Source organism: Pyxicephalus adspersus, chromosome 7, assembly GCF_032062135.1.
Source record: "Pyxicephalus adspersus chromosome 7, UCB_Pads_2.0, whole genome shotgun sequence".
Lineage (NCBI taxonomy): Eukaryota > Metazoa > Chordata > Amphibia > Anura > Pyxicephalidae > Pyxicephalus > Pyxicephalus adspersus.
In genome coordinates, this window is record NC_092864.1 from 63,638,642 (window position 1) to 63,655,700 (window position 17,059).

The 17,059-nt window shown below is 38.4% G+C and overlaps 1 protein-coding gene and 4 non-coding genes across 5 annotated transcripts; all 5 read right to left on the reverse strand.

Annotated features, from left to right (window-relative positions):
* Window positions 1-841: 841 nt before the first annotated feature.
* NOP58 (NOP58 ribonucleoprotein) lies at window positions 842-10,771 on the reverse strand. Its single transcript, XM_072418750.1, has 15 exons — window positions 10,617-10,771; window positions 8,460-8,536; window positions 7,808-7,860; window positions 7,487-7,611; window positions 7,218-7,354; window positions 5,995-6,059; window positions 5,754-5,888; window positions 4,945-5,090; window positions 4,475-4,601; window positions 3,787-3,950; window positions 2,612-2,746; window positions 2,357-2,418; window positions 1,943-2,103; window positions 1,756-1,859; window positions 842-1,206 (listed from the first exon to the last, which is right to left on the reverse strand). The coding sequence occupies exons 1-15, from the start codon at window positions 10,659-10,661 to the stop codon at window positions 1,147-1,149; spliced, it is 1,596 nt and encodes a 531-aa protein (XP_072274851.1). The 5' UTR covers window positions 10,662-10,771; the 3' UTR covers window positions 842-1,146.
* LOC140336156 (small nucleolar RNA SNORD11B) lies at window positions 2,916-2,998 on the reverse strand. Its single transcript, XR_011921820.1, has one exon. It is a non-coding gene; the product is annotated as a small nucleolar RNA SNORD11B (small nucleolar RNA).
* Window positions 5,279-5,357, reverse strand: LOC140336154 (small nucleolar RNA SNORD11). The gene has a single exon (XR_011921819.1). It is a non-coding gene; the product is annotated as a small nucleolar RNA SNORD11 (small nucleolar RNA).
* Window positions 7,684-7,769, reverse strand: LOC140336148 (small nucleolar RNA SNORD70). The gene has a single exon (XR_011921813.1). It is a non-coding gene; the product is annotated as a small nucleolar RNA SNORD70 (small nucleolar RNA).
* LOC140336147 (small nucleolar RNA SNORD70) lies at window positions 8,011-8,093 on the reverse strand. Its single transcript, XR_011921812.1, has one exon. It is a non-coding gene; the product is annotated as a small nucleolar RNA SNORD70 (small nucleolar RNA).
* Window positions 10,772-17,059: the final 6,288 nt, after the last annotated feature.

Here is a 17,059-nt window from a genome sequence, read left to right on the forward strand (position 1 = left end):
GTAACATACTAAACACCCGTTCTATACATTCAATTGCTACAGTCAAGCAGGACATGTGATTTGTCCTGGTGGGCAAGTAAAGTCAGTTTAGCTGGGTAGACCCTACCGATCTGTAAGGAACAAAAGAGAAAAGTGGGGCAGTGGAGCAGAAGGGGCATTTACTTTCACTGAGGGGAAAGAGATGCCCAACTCATACATTCACAGAGATGGGCACTCATTTTTTTTCTTTTTTTTTTTTACAGCAGGCTACACCATCCGATCTCACGCCATGCACAGAGATGAAGAATTCCAGGACTGATTGAGGAAAGCTCCAGTGCGATCAAGGGATTTGCAAAATTAAAGGCAAGTGTAATTTTTTTATTTTTTTAGTTTGGTCCTGCTTTAGGGGAATAAAAAAAAAAAATGTCACTGCTACTTTTTTTTTTTTTAGAGAATGCTAGTTCATACTGGAGCACAGAGTCCTAACAGGTGGCCTGGAATAAAGTATAGAGATAAGAATTCTGAAAGTCCTGACAAAGTTCATATACCCACAACAAGCATACTGTTATTTGACACAGCTAGGAACCTACCATTTTTAGAAAGAGGTCAACAGGACAGATATATATCTATATATATAGCTTATCACTTATCTGTCATTTTAACACCCACAGCATACATACCACTGCATACTAGGTAAATTAATAATAAAAGATGTTTGAAATTACTAGGGATAACTAGTTTTACAATACACACATGAAATACAACCCTGGGTTAACTCATACATACCCAAAATTAAAATGTGTTGGATAAAGCATATGTTGAAAAATGAACCTAATGAAGTGTTAAGAACGAGTAAGTAGAGAACAGTTAAAAAAGTATATTTTGTGTGGACATGTTCTTGTCTTACACAAAAGAAATGTTTATCAACAAAATTAATTGCAGATTGCAGCATCGGAATTGCAATCCACACAAAATAATCCAATAACGGACAGCTATAAAAAATAACCAGGATATTTGTTAAATTTAGTCAGGATATTAGAAATCCATGCCATAACCTTTAGCATGTATGGAGACATTTACAAAGGTGCCTTTAAAACCCATCCCCAGGGTCTCTTCTGGCACTAAATATATTGACAGCAGTTCATAGGAAAACAGTCCACAACAATCCTAATCGTCCTCCTCTTCTTCTTGTTTTGCCTTCTTTTTCTTCTTCTTCTTTTTGGCGGACTGTAAAAAGGAAACAGCGAAATAAATGAACAAACTGTGCAAAAACTTGAGTATAAACATAATAGATAAAATCCTAACATACAATTTTGCGTAAGACTTAATGTAAGCTTAATTTGGACTTGCCATGCACGCTACATGTTTGTAAAAATTAAACAGTGTGTGGGATTTAATACAACCAAATTAGGGGACAGGTTTAGTCAAAGAATCTCAGACAAGCTGAGGAGTCCCTTACAATGGTAACTGAAAAGGAATAAAGAACATACATATGCATTTAAGTTAGCCTATGGCATGAGGAATAGATGGCTGGCACTGCCAACCACCTAAAAATGTTAGTTTCCCTAGATATCTCTGATTATAGTACTTGCTCAATGATTGTTCCAAGTCTGTGAATCAATTTAATACTTTAACATTTTTTGACCAGCAACAAGTGCAAAGATCAAGAGTGACAGACACTGAATAACTAAGCAGCCGCCATTTTTAGCACCAGTTTCCTTGAATATAAAATGCAGCTTCAGAAATAGCAAAATGTCCCGTTTATACTTCATTTACCTCAGTTGTACTAGTTGTAGGCTCTTCCTCCGCTTCTTCTTCTTCTACTTTTACTTTAACCTTCTTCTTTTTCTTCTTTGGGGTTTCCTCAACCACTTCTTCTTCTAATAAAAGAGGCAAGTCTTAATATAGCCAACAAACCAAACCATTTCTATCCATTACAACAATTAGTTATGTGATAACTTGCCTTCTTCCTCAACTATCTCTACTTTGGGTTTCTTTGCTTTTTTCGCTTTGACCTCAACTGGTTTCTCTTCTTCTTCTTCCTCCTCCACCTCCTCAAACTTTCGCTTTTTGGGGACAGAAGGCAAAGTGGAATCTCCTGATGGGTCATAGGTCCTCACTTCACTGAAAAACAGATACCCAGTAAATAATTAATACAAGAGAGAAAATCATTAGAAAGTTAAAAACTTGTGTTCAGTTTTATAACAACTTTTACTGAAAGGACACAAGAGAAGTACTAAAGCTGTCCCTCAGGACATTCAAGTGCTTTAAAGCCTCTCTTTTCTCTTGCTGCTCTCTGATGAATTTCAACCTAACAAGCAACTTCAGAACAAAGGAAAGAAAATCAAAGCCTCTATATCACTTTAATAAAAATTACCTTTTATGTTGATATTTGTCTGCCCTGGCAAGTGCTTTTCCAGTGCCACTTATTCTTCTCAACTGAGGAGTAAAAGAACAAACTCGGCATCAATAAAACATTATATATCATGGGCTATAAAAATATGCAATTTACAAAGCAAAAAAAAAAAAAGGTCTCAGATGAGGTAGTGACTGATATTGCCCTCATAGAATATCAGGCAATAGTAATTAGTCATCATCACAGACCAAGGTATACGTCTTTTACTGCACATACCCCTTTCTCCTCCAGATTTCGAAGACGCACTTCCAATTTTGCTCTTGTCTCTACGCCCAGCTCAGCATTTGTGTCCTCCCCAAGGGCATCATATCTGATGGCAAGAGCTGCTTTGGCTGCCAGCATACGGGATATCTAAAATGAAAGAAAAAAAAGTGTGTCAGTATAAAAAAAAGGTATAAAACATATAAAGAATGCTTAATCGTATAAATGTTCTTTTCCATGCCAATGGCACTGTTCTATAGTGCCATTTGTGTTTGTGGATAATTGCTTCTCTATTCTCTGTAACTCTATTTGTTACAACAATGGCCTCAGATGAGGTAGTGACTGAAATTGCCTTCATAGAAGTATCAGGCAATTAGTTAGAAATCATCATCACTGGCCAGAGGTAACCAGTAAAACTAGTTTGAAAGTTTTGTAAAGCTACTAAGCAGGCAACTTTAATAAATGTATGTTTGCAGAAGAGCCAGGCAGCCACTTCGATATAATCAATAAATGTGCTGGCCTATTTTTTTTTTTTTTTTTTTAAACAACCAATTTTTCCAAACTGCATTTAAAGAAATTTTCTTAATAAACTGTTCAAGACATAAAAAAATGCAGATTTATGTGAAATTTGTGTCCCAGTTAACTATCTTTTATGGTATACTTTTAGAAATGACCCTGGTGGAATTTATTCTGGAGCCCTCCTATCGGAACAAGGATCTTTTTAAGTCTAATAAATGCCCAAATATTTTGCATATATGTCTCCTCTGTAGTACAAAAATATTAACTTGTTTAATTTGAACTAAACCAAATGATGAAAAATGTATACTGTATGCATAATATTTAGTACATCAATGTGAATGTTACAAAGATCAGATGGTTTCAATTACCAACTGCTCTTCATGAAGACATTAGGGGTCTATAGAATATGGGGAAGGTGTTTTTTTATGTAATCCTTAAGAATCATTTTAAAACAATTTTAAACTGTATCAGAATGTGACCGGTACTAAAATTGCCTGGCAGCACACAAGAAAAGCACAAACACAGGGCCCATTGCAAACAAGCTGTTCATGCCTATCAAGTATTGGACCAGTATTAGTATACCACCACAGAATCATGGCAATAATGGTAGCCAAACCCAGTTTGGGCAAATAAATATGATTCATTATTTTACTACATCTCCCAACTCTTACCTTGCCCTTATTCTTAGGTGTAGTTTGTCCAACTAGAGATGCATGGTAAATAAGACCATACTTAGGAGTATCTCGCTTGGTCTTCAGTGCTCTGAACAATGCTTTTTCTGCTCCCAAGATCTGCACAGTTGAAGCCGGGTGTTTTGCCAGATTCAGAAGGGAACCTGCAACATAATAGACATGGTCAGTTCAGTTTAGAATACAAGGAACAATTCAAACATGTCTTTTACCATATACACTAACACATTCTGCATCTGAGCTGTCAATGCACCAGAACAGAACAAAAAGCCAACATGCATTTATTTTTTTGAGACAGTAAACGTGTCGAAGTGCCATTGACACCAAAGTGCAATGTGCTAATACCCAACGTGCGTGAGTTTTGGAATTGCACCATACTGAAGAGGTTTGGGATGTCCAATTGGTATAGGATTACATACACAGGAATTTTAGGACATAAAGGGTTTAGGCAAATCACTTAATTAATAGTGTGCTTAATGGTATAATTGAACAAAGAGGTCAGGGAAACAGAAAAGATAGGGCACTAAATAAAAGGGAGATCCAGTAAGTCATGGCAAATTACAAGCAACACTCTAATCACTTGCAGGCAGTCTTAGCTTGATGGTGGTGGGGGCATGGAAAAATAAGGTGAGGAAACACATCTGCAGATATTTGGCATTTGGAAACTCACCTGCATGGGCAATAAGTCTGGCACCAACTAACTCTCCTACCAATACAGTGAGGTTAGGGGCTATTGCCATCATTCTGTTCTTAAGATAATCATAAAGTTGTGTTCTGTATTCTGAAATCTCAATCACCTGCAAACAAAAAATGATTACAATAAAATACACAGTAGTAATCTAAAAAGTTACTATACATTACTGTAAGTCCAATTGCTATAACTTTATTTTACTGTCTAATTTCTACATCCTAAATGTTTCTTATAACTTTTACATGAAACTTTAGATAATTCGGCTAATTGCCAAAGACTACACTCAGTATATTTCATTTTTTTTTTTAATTTGAAATAAAAAAAATAATAATAATGGTGGTAACATTCTTAGTAATTTCAGAAATCGTTTAATGGAGTCATTATTCCAAATAATGAAATATTTGTATGAATAGACTGAATGAGTTTACAAAGCACTGAATGGCACTCACCTGGTCACATAGGTGTAGAATGTTGTTTATATCCTCCTCAGATACTTCTGTACCCATTGATATTTCAGCAGCTGCTTTAACTTCTACCTCCACCTCCTCTGGCAGAATCTCAGAGAGGTCAAAACTAGCAAAGTTCACTCTATCACCTGGAAAAAAAACCAGATCCTATTAAATGAGCAAACCATGAACACAACACTAAATTCTGTGCTTCAATATTTAGCAAAATGATTGTGATCTTCCCAGACTAGTACATAATCTATGGAGATCTGTCATGAACAAGAACAAATCAGCCGTTGATATCACCCAGCAAGCGTATAGCTATTTGTTACAACAATGGCCTCAGATGAGGTAGTGACTAAAATTGCCTTCATAGAAGTATCAGGCAATTAGAAATAAATCATCATCACTGGCCAGAGGTAACCGGTAAAAACCGTTCATACATTTCTCTCAAATTAATCAAGATAACTTAAGTAGGCAACTGGAATTTATATTTACATCATAATCAGCCTTGACAATATAAATCAATAGAAGAGTTGGCCAAACATTTAATCTATTAAACTTGACCAGTGTTTTCAAACTGTATTCAGAAAACATTTCTTTCAAGTTTGTGTCCCAATTAACTATCTTTAATGGTACCTTTTACAAATTAACAGTAGATTTTTTTCTAGAGCCCTCCTATTTCGACAACTGTCTGTTAAATGTCAAAATTTTGCATTTATCTCCTCTGTGCAATAAGTATCCAAACTTGTCTTATTCCAACACAACCAAATGATGAATAATGTATACTTTATGCATCGTTGTAAACTTACCAACAGCACGAAGACATTTGCAGTACGCCAGGTTATCTGTGATTATTTTGCCAAGTTCGGGAAAGTGCCAACCGTACCATTCTCGGCAACGCATTATGTAATTATTCAACTCTTTATCCAAATCATCCAGAAGAGCTGGGGTTAAAATAAGAAGCCATAATTAGTGCTACAATATAAGAAAGTTTAAACATTAGGATCAATTCATTTAAATTACTTCTGTAGTTTTTAAAACGTAACTTACATATGGCTTGCACAATCATCGTATCCACTTTGTCTGGACTGAACTTAAGCTTGTATCGAGAAAGACTGTAAAAAATGAATTATTGTAATTAAAATCTGGAAGTATTTCACAATGGAGCAAAACCTGCAGAACTGGGATCTTTGTTAAAGGAATAATGATGTCACCAAAAGGGAATTTATAGTGGTTTGTAAATACTTTATTATATAAAAAGGTAAAAACGTATTTAAGCCAAAAAATAGTACATATTGTAGTTTACCAGACTCTTGATGTAGTGGATATATTGGCTTTCTTTTTGCAGTTTTTCCCTTTTTCCTGTGGCACTAACATTTCCTGTTCAAGGATGGCTACACCTGCACCAATGTATCTAAGCAGGGAGCCATTGTTGTCACACCAAGGTGTCCCCATGGCCTTGAACTACAAACACATACTCATCACTACACAGGGTAGGGATCGTTAGTTTACATAACATCGTGTGCATGATATCAGTTCAACACACAGGAAGTTATACAGATTTCTGGCTAGATTAACAAGCATTTTCTGTACTTCATGAAAGTGCTCATTGGAAAAAGAAAGCTAAGGCAGCCACCATATATAGGGACTGATAGAAACACTTTACTGTGGTAAATATGAAATATTGCCAATATGATATAAATTAGTAATTATTCACAGCAAGCAGGTGGAGCTGTAGGATAGCTTTTACATGCAACACAGTTTCTCATAGACTGTGTGGAGGAAAAAAAAAAAACTAGATCAAGAGTCAAGAGAGCAGCGACCCATCTACTTTGATATTATGGTAAACAGAACTGATCTTCAAAGGCAACTTTTCTTGAACTTTTTAACATGGGGAGCTGTATATTATTATGGTAGTCAGTGGGAGGAATGCTTCTTACAATCCTGGCCAGTGTGAAGAATGTCACACTTATGGATATCGAAAAAGATCATTGTGTCAATAAAAATGAACACAAATTGCTCAAGGAACCCCGGTTGAGAAACACTGTTTTAAGGTTACAGCAGACAATACTGCCACTTAAATATATATAGCCAATATCATGCCAGGGACAAAACAGATGTGTTTGTTTAAACCTTTAATTACACATGTTCAGATCAAAAAGGTTAAAAAAAACACATAGCCTGAGCCTGACACCGTCCACTCTTTTGATTCTTGATCCCATTACCATCCTGTTTCAACCATGTGGAATACCAAATAAATGGGAATGAATTACCTGTGGGCCAAACCAAGTGACATAGCAGACATTTCCCGAGTAGAAAGCCCTGTAAGGAGGCCATCAATCTGATTGCGAATCCCTCTCATCAGCTCCAAAACCATTGCACTGTGAACACAGCTGATGTTCACTTTGTCCTGCAAAAATAATTGGAGAGCATCATCAGACAAGAGCCATGCCATCAAAGAGGGGGGTCATCAACTGCAAAGTCTTTGCCTTTTAGCATTATTTCGTATATATTTTTTACACAAGTGCTGAACAGTATATACCTTGATAACTCCTCCAAGCTTGGCATCTGCAATTGCTAGTTGCTCATGAGCTTCCTTAGCAGCTATTTTCTTAAGAACTTTTTTTAGGTTTTTGCTGATCTTGCCCTCGACCAGAGCAGTGGCAGCTGTGAAGATACACAAACAAATACAAAATCAGTTAATCAAATATACAAGTAAAGTATCCTGCTCAAAACTAGAAAAAGGTTGCCTCAGTGGTAGTGACGAAATGTTAAAGTAAAATCATGATATTTCATGTTAACAAAAATCCATCATTGGCAACTAAAAACTTTAATTTTAAAATGCAGAATTTTGAATATTTACCAGCTAATGCTTCCGTCGTGTCCTGGAACTTTTCAAAGTGTTTCAGCTTAACTCTACAAAACAGAGAAAAGGTAAGAGTTATTCAATTAGCATTATAAACTAGAAAATCTACAGACCTCACTACAGTTGTGCTTTTTACATTTTTTTTACTGCTATGAGGGGAAATATGTGTGACCCCTGGATTTACATATTCAGAACGATAGCTATTTGTTGCCTCAGTGGTAGTGACGAAATTGTATTTAATCACTTTTGTTCATTCAACAATAATCCATCATTGGCAACATCACTTAATCACATTATTATTTTACTAATAAAGGTTGCAAAACAAATGTCCCCGATACAAAATATGGTAAAAAGGAACCTAAGACCAAATTATTGCTCTAATGCAGATGTGTAAATCTCTGGCTCCAGCGCCAAATCTGGCCCCCAAAAGGATTTTGGCCCCCAAAGGAATTCTAAATATGAATTGCAGCTGGCCCGCCTCTGCATTGAAATAGCGCCGCTACTCCAATTCTTTTAGACACAGGGAACTGTAGTAGCGGTGATACTCCAATTCTCTATTATAGGCTTGTTCCAGATTGAATTTGAAGCAAAACCTCTGTTTCCATATAAAAAAGGTTTTAACTCAGCATAGATATTTGGAAGAACTTACACTTTATTGGCCTTCTCTGGAGTTTCAAATTCTTTCCATATGCTATCTACTTCTTGTAACTTGCTCTCATCCAGGACCTGTTAAAATACATATTGGGATGATTAGAGGGTACACAAATAAAAACAGGAATGGTTACTTATAAATGGATATAATGTATACCTTATAAAACACAATTTGGCTTAAAAGATCACAGAACTACAGCGTAATGTTTACAAAGCTTCACCCACTTGAAATATTTATTTCCAAATCACTTCATTATGAGAGATCAACACAAGGGAATGGGTCTGCTGCCAACTAGAATGGTCAAGTGATGTTCAAGTAACACAATCTATGAAAACCACATTAAGAGGTTATATGCTCTCCCAATGAGGAGATAACAATACAACTACACACTTTAGTGATCTTATTTTAGAACCATCACAACGGTACTATACTGTACTACACTTTGGCACTATATAGTATGGTACTGCAGAATCTATAGCAGGGTTTTTCCTACACTCTAACCTTCAATTTGGCATGCTATAAAACTCCCCCTCCACTCCAAAAAAACTGACACATAAAGGGTGCCTTTAGTTTGGCAGAATTGCATAAAAACTTTTTTTCTAGACCTCTGATCACAGTGATTGGTCATCACAAAGATCACATGGCCAGGAATCGGCATTATTGGCTCCTGGCCTCTGGTCAATTAGTTGTACAATGACAGCTGCCATGTTTAGGTAGCATACACAGGATTGTGCAAGGATTGCTTGATCATGAAAACAAAAGGCTGAGAGGGGCAAAATATGGTGAAGATAAATCTCCCAAATAGGCAAAGAAAGTAATAAATAAAACACTAGGGGGTTTACTCTTATATCCAAACCTGAAATGAAAGTTATCACAATATATGCATTTGAATTTTCCTTAGTTTTTTTCTTTTTGGGACTAGCTAGGAAAGGTTTAGACTGTGGTAGAAGGTAGGCAGCTCCATCCTAAACTCAACATTTTCACTTCACATAAAAGGATAGTCAACCTTATATTTAAAGGAAAAATGTCATCTCGGCGATAAACACTGAATGGGAGCGCAGAGCCTCCCGGGATACCTACGTCACGCGTCCGGGGGGCTCTGGGTGCTCCTTCTGCGCATGCCCTAATATCAGGCATGCACACAAGTGGCATTTTTTTTTTATTTAGGGAGTGAAATGCTGATCTCACACAAGTGCAGTGGTATTGGCTCTTCCCCCCCCCCCTTTATAGCGGAAGCGTCGCCTGACCTGGCACCTGTGCAGCGCGAGATGGGGTTGACCTGTCAAGATGACGGTGTCCAGCGCTTACTACGCACCAAGACAAAAGGAATTCCAGGACGACGCAGAACCGGATTGCGGTTAGGACCAGCGTCATCGAGGGATCAGCAGGAAAAAAAGTGGATGTAATTTTTTTTTCGGTTTAGTTCCATTTTAAAGAACTATCACTTGCAGACAAGGCAACAACACTGACCTGCTCATTGCCGCCCCCCCCCCACATTTATTCTCTATTGGGCTGCCAGGGATAAATGCCTACATGACCACCAATAGGATCAGATCTCACCAATCTGTAAAATATGTCTGCTACTTTTAGAGGAACTTGGAGCCATACGCAGATTTTTTACTACACAATAATAACCTGTAATCTACAGATCACTGATATAACAAAATGAGCGTCAGCATTGATGAACAATATGCTTGCCCTATATAAAACCCCGGGGGCTCTATAAAAGCTGATCTGATGGAGTTCTTGGAACAGAATTATTTCAAATAACTGCCTTGCAAGAGATTTTTTTTACTTCTTAGTTGTTTTGCTGGATATTCACATCTATTTCACCTACGCCTTTCTTATTTATGGCGATAAGCCCCCTGGAACATGAAACACATTGCATGCAGCTGTTCTGCATTATACAGCAGCAGATTTTTCATTAAATAATCAGACAATCTAGCCCTTTTACATACACGATTAGTTTTATGCATGTTAAAAAGAATGCAAATCATGACATATATAATAAAGCCATCTTAATATAAAACGTTTAGTGCAATAATGGTGCAGGGATTGCACTCCATGGAGTCCGCCATGTGCTCTGACCTCTCAGGTCTCTGGCCACGTGGAGGCAGATCTTTATCGTCTGATTGCCATCCATTCCCCCCTTACCTTAAATATGGCGTAACCCGCCGCGGTTTCGAATAGCACCAGCATGGCGGAATAGTGATGTCTGCGTTGATCTACACCCGAACGCTGCACCCCGATCCGCGCAGACAAGACACGTGTGAGCCCGAACTTCCCTGCACATGCGCAGCAAACCCCTCCGCCGCCTCTGCGTCACTTCCTGTCCCCGGGCCAGGAGGCGGACACTTCCTGTAGCTGGAATGACGTAATTGCAATTGTTGCTTTATACAATTTTACAGAGAACTCAGAAGCGTCTCTGATTTGAGTTGGCTGCTTCTTTAGTAGTGATAACTACTGCCAGTATACATGTTATATCTCTGTACAGTCATTGTATGGAACTGTATATTCTGTCTATGCATATTGTTGTCTTCTCAAAAGAGATTCAATAGATCAATAAGCAAATAATTATGGCATATCCCAATATCATGAATACAAATGTCGAGGGAGTATGGTACAGCAGACCAATGTTTACTTGTAACATTATACAAAAAGGTAGATTGCAAAGAGGAAGGACCACGGCTTGGGGAGACAGGACCACTAGGGGGCGCTACGGTTTGCATCAGAGGTGGTGGGAGCCCTGAGAAGGGCCAAGGTGCAGAGTCTAAGGCAGTGGTTGCCAACGTTTTTGGACCCACAGACCACTAAAGTTACCGGCATTTGCAGGGAGCCGCTTGTCACTCAAAGGGGAAGGAACTTCCCCCATAGTGGCGTCATGATGCTAGAACTCACCCACACTCCCATTGCAGATCTGCACCCACTTCCCTGACCTTCCTTCCTTCTCCTGACTCCACTAAGGGGCACACTGACCAGAGCCGCAGACCACCAAAATTTTCTCATGGACCACCAGAGCCTCTGTTGGTGAGGATGTTGCGCTGCTGGTTACTGCCAGGTTGCATTCCTTAGGCACACCAGGGTGGGCAGGAGGATACACGGTACCAAATCACAAGACAGAAGAATTTTCAAGGAAAGCCGGGGTCAAGGCAGGCAGCAAACAAGAGAGGTCAGGTCACAAGCCAGGGGTAAAATACCAGGGATCCAGGAAATAGACACCAGTGACACAGGGGCCATTGCAGACACAGGAACACAGGAGACACTGGAAGAAACAGGAGGCACAGGTGACACAGAAATATCCACAAACAGACTGGAACAGCAAAAGGGAATAGGCTGGAAACAACAGACGGGGCAACAAGAGGTTAACACAGGAGCTGCACAGAAGAAGCCCTGAAATACCCTACAGGTGTACAGGAGCTAACTCAGCAGAGCTAGGGGGGCTCGGCACTAGAAGAGACACATGGCAGAAACACTGAGTGCGGTGTCTGAGCTAGCTAAATAGCAAGGGATGATTAAGAGGATATTTCCTGATTGGTGAAACTGATAGAGCTTGGGAGTGTAGGCACGCCCAGAGTCAGAACTGCCCGCATGCGCAGGCGAGAAACGCTGTGACAGGACCGATTAGACCAGCTCTGTATGCAAACACATGCATTAGGTCAAAGTAGAACATAGTGTGTCACCTCCTAATAGATAAGCAGGGTCACAAAGATGGAATGTGTGATGTGAAAAATTCACTATAGGAGATTTGATTAGCCCAATGTTGATCAGTATATTTTTTGACACATTTCACAGAATTCAGTCTGCTTCTTCAGGAAAAAATATTATTCCTATAAAATAGAAGCCTGAAAATAATTGATTAGTAGATCACCAGCCGATTTTCCAAAGGTTTCTTTCAGTGGATTGATGGAAGCAGAATGCAGTAAGAGGTAATTACCGGTACGTAGGAACCGAGAAAGGTAGAAGATCCAGATTTTTGTTGGTGTTATGGGAATGTTTAAACATGAAAGTGAAGACACTTGTGGAAAGGGAAAAGTGAAGAAAATGGGTAAAGCAGGCGTGTAAGATGATATAGGATCAAGAAAGGTAGGTGGATGATATAGGAGATGAGAAGGAGACCTTCTTAATAGTGTTCAGCTCCTAAGGGGGTGTGCAATGTTGATGTGTTATCATTTTAATTAGAACTGTACATCAGCCAGGCATTCCAGATTTGGTTGTTAAGTGTACACGTGAGCATGTAATTCTCCACCATTGAGAAAATCAAGTCTAGGGGTATGAGGCACGACCACCATATGTGTTCCATCATACCCCTGATGGCAGAGTCCCTAAAGCAGAGTCGGGAAGATGAGGGATGGTATTGAGAAATGCCGGCACAGACCAGGTACCATCCGAGCATTCATCTTGATCCCAACGTCTTGCACAGATTCGCCTCCCAGGAACACATATATGCAAATTTTGTGGCAGGTCCACTAATGCAACATGTAAAATTCTATCTATTTGAGAAAGCCTTGAGTGTGTGAGTCTGCATTGAAATTGTATATGTAGGTGAAACTTAGAAGGCTGTGGTCATAGACTGGGAAAAAAAGTTTGATAGAAATGTGGTAATGGCAGAGTTGTTGGTATCAATTAGGATGTGTGACTGGGCTGGATGGTTAATAAATTATAGCTATTTGAGATTAGTTAGGTAAAAAGTTTAAATTTTTGCAATTCCACTAATCAGTTAGAGGAGGTTGGGAGAGGGTGATGGGGGAGCCCGCAGATCAGTTATTAAAAGAAAATAACAGAGAGCAATGGTTGCAACCTATAGTGCAGGCAATACCCAAAAAGGCTGTAAACCATCACATCAGCACCCTGAAGACAATTTTTTCTGGATTTATGCCATATGGAACAGTTATTCTTTCACAAGTAATTTTTCTATTAAAACTTGTCTGATATCAAGTTTGTTATACAACAAATTGTATTATTTTAAGAACCAGAAAAAAGGCAGTCCTGGAATATACAAATACATACAACATTTGATTTACTAGAGAAAAAAGAACACTGGCCTCAATTATTTCAGTAACACAAAAAAACGTACTCTGTATTCTAGACCTCATAATTGTGTACCAATATAAACAAATGTTCAATTAAAGTTTTTACCACCTATTGAAATACTTGAACTTATAGTCTGACTACAGAAACATTTCTGCTAATTAATATGACCCATGTATTTATGGTGCCAAGTCTATAGTTATATTCTGTGACATGGCTCTTCTTATAAATCATTCACCTGCCAATTCCTCTGAAATTCGCTGACAGATTTGGTATATCTCTCTACAGGTCTCATATTAAAACAATGACTCGTTCTGCCACCTAGTGGCCAATCATCAGAGGCGAACAGCTGTCACAATAGGAAATAATTAGGAAAGAAACAAATATTATGAGTTTAAAGCCTTTTAGTGAGATCAAAGCTAGTGATGTGCCAGGCTTGATCCAACTTTTGTATCAACTCATCCACCTGGTGCACGGGGGCAAAGGTCCCGTATGATATTTCGTTTACTGAAGTTGTTGCATAACCAAAGGCTGCCTTAGGGTTGAGAATGAACAATATGACATGACCACTCACGGTTACCTTAAGGGTGAGCATTTTCTGTACCTCTAAAAATGGCTTTTATTTGAGATTCAGAAAACCAAATACATTTTACCGTTGTTAGTTGTCACCAAAGTTAAGACGTCTCCTAGGTTAAAGATCCAAATTTTAGCCATCGGTTCCAAATTCTAACCTGCATCTCCTGGACTTGCTGCATATGTTCCCAAACTTTGGGCATGACTGCTGCTATCATATCTTGCATTTGTGCAGTGTGATCAATTACACTTTTGAGATGTGGTCCCTTTGCTCCCATGTTTTCTCAGCTGTTCTACTAACTTATCCACTTGAGGGTGGTACATTAAGGTATGTAGGTGAGTAATGTACAACAATAGACATAGGTCTTTTGTTAACTTTAACACGAAAGGCATTCTGTAGTGGGATTTTAGTATGGAAAAACATGTGAAATATACTTTCACTATAATCATAGAGAACTTGTTTACCAGAAGGGGTTTCCTCTGCGTGCTTGATAGCATAATCAAAGACTAGCAATATTTGCTGTTGTCCTGTGGTCAGGACTGGGTAACTTTGTGTCCTTCTTCAGTTCCTAGACCAGCCCAATACAACCATGTGTAGCAAGTTGGTAGCCACAACTATGACATGCCTACAGTTTTACTTGGTAACTGTAACTGGTGTCTGTCTGTATCACCATGTAAACAAAATGCTGCAATGTCTGTATTAAGTCTGGCAAGGTCCACCAGACTGCCATGGACTAATGTGAAGAGGCTGTTGTAATAGTAAAAACAACATAAAAATAAAATGGCACTTTTAAGTCATTAATATCCAGATATTGTACCAATATTCAAAAGACATTTATTTACTTATATATCCACATTGCAGTAAAAGCATTAAAGAACAATGTACAGACAATCTAAATTCTTGTTTGTTTTATGTGTTTTGTAGAGTATGTCCACTTTCTCAGGAATCAGATTGAGATCTATAAATTGTGTATGAAACAAATATCAATAACAACAGATATCAATAACATAATAGTAATAAAAGACAACTACTATTATATTATTGATATCTGCTGGTATTGATATATTGACATACACCACCCTAGGTCAGTAGCTGATCTCTGGCCTCTGCAGGTAATGTGCAGTGTGGTTCCTCCCACTGGCTTCTGTCGCTTAATAATTTAGAGTCCGGTGGAGAGAACCACAGCAGGAACTGTACACATCTGGATGGATAACTACAGTGGCTCGAGCAGAGTTTCAAACACAAGCAAGGTAAGAATTTAGGTTCTTCCTTTACAGTCTAGACTTACTTCAATGGGGAAAAAGAAAATGCCGATATCACACATTGCCAATTTTCCCCCCTATCTACTGCTGGCTACATCTCCCGATCTCTTGTCTGCTTAGTGCGAGATCAGGTGACAAAGGCAGAAGGTGGGAAAAGGGCAAAAAAGATGGTGGCAATTTAAGAGGACCAGATCCAAAAAAGCCTCCGGAAGGATCGACAGATCTGCAAAAGTAGGTGAGTTTTTTTTTAGTTTACTTCCACTTTAAACATTCCAGGCGCAGCAAAATAAAAATGTACAAAGTCTTAGTTTGATTTATCTCCCCTACTATTATGTGATACTTCCCCCACCTTCTAAATTGTAAGCTCTTCAGGGCAGGGTCATCTCCTCCTGTCTGTCTGTATCTGTCTGTCATTTGCAACTCCTATTTAATGTACAGTGCTGCGTAATGTTGGCGCTATATAAATCTTGTTTATTGTTATTAATAATGCTGTAACCCAGCTGATCCAAAATCCATCCCCTACTGGTTTGGAATCACTAGAGTTCTGCCTGGTTGTTGGGGTTACAACTCAATGCCCCGTGCAACTAGAATCTACTTAGTTCTGATTTAAAGTGTATCCTAACCAACAATAAATATCAGTTTCCCTGATTTCCTATTGGATACTTACCATGCCAAGCTTGGAAGCAGGTCAGTGCTGTCAGTACAATATATTTATTATATACAAACACAATTACTAAGCCACTGCTATTGCCATATTTAATGTACAGCGCTGCTTAATATGTTGGCTCTATAAAAATCCTGTTTATTAATAATAATTATGCGTGTATTGTCAGTACAATATATTTATTATATGGGCAGCATGGTGGCTCAGAGGTTAGCACTCTAGCCTTTGCAAGAAAAATAATATATTATTGTAACTTAAGAAATTTTCCCACACTGTACCTTGCAAGCGTGACAATTGTGTAAAGTGGGTGAAATGCATTGGAGAATGTTGGATGATTTCAAATTAGGATCACGCTGGACTTTGTTGGGTAACAATATATAGTTGCTTGATTGTCTAGATCCAAATCAATTGGCCAGTGATATGTGATTGTCTGTATGTACATTGACTATTTGTTTGTTACTATTTACAACTTCATTTACCTTCACTTGCCAAAAAAAAACTCTTTTTGCCTATTTTTTATACTTGTTCCAATATTATATCAATGTTTGGCAACACGTGAGAGATTCATGGTGAACACCCCCTGTGCTTACTTCTTATTATATTACTATTTATTAATAATATACACACGCATATACTAAGCCACTGCTTTTGCCCTATTTAAAGAGTACCAAAACTCGGAAATGTTATTTACATAAAAGGATAGACAATCTGTTTATGTAAAGTAAAAACTGTTTGTTTGTTTTTTAGGTGCGACATCCTTTTTTTAAAAAAATAAAATCTAGGATCCAGCGTGATCTTAATTTTAAATCATCATTCCCAACGTTTACCAACGCATTTTGCCCACTTTACACAATTGTCACGCCTAGGCGATTCAGAATGAATGGGAGCGCAAAGCCTCCCGGAATACCCACGTCACGCATCCCGGAAGGCTCTTGGGTGCTCCTTCACCTCTCCTTCTGGTTTCTTCTTCTTACGTCACAGACACAAGATCGGGTGACACAGTTTGGGAAAAAACTTGCCGATCCCACTGCCCATGCGTGAAGTTTGGGCATGTGCATGAGCAGTTTTT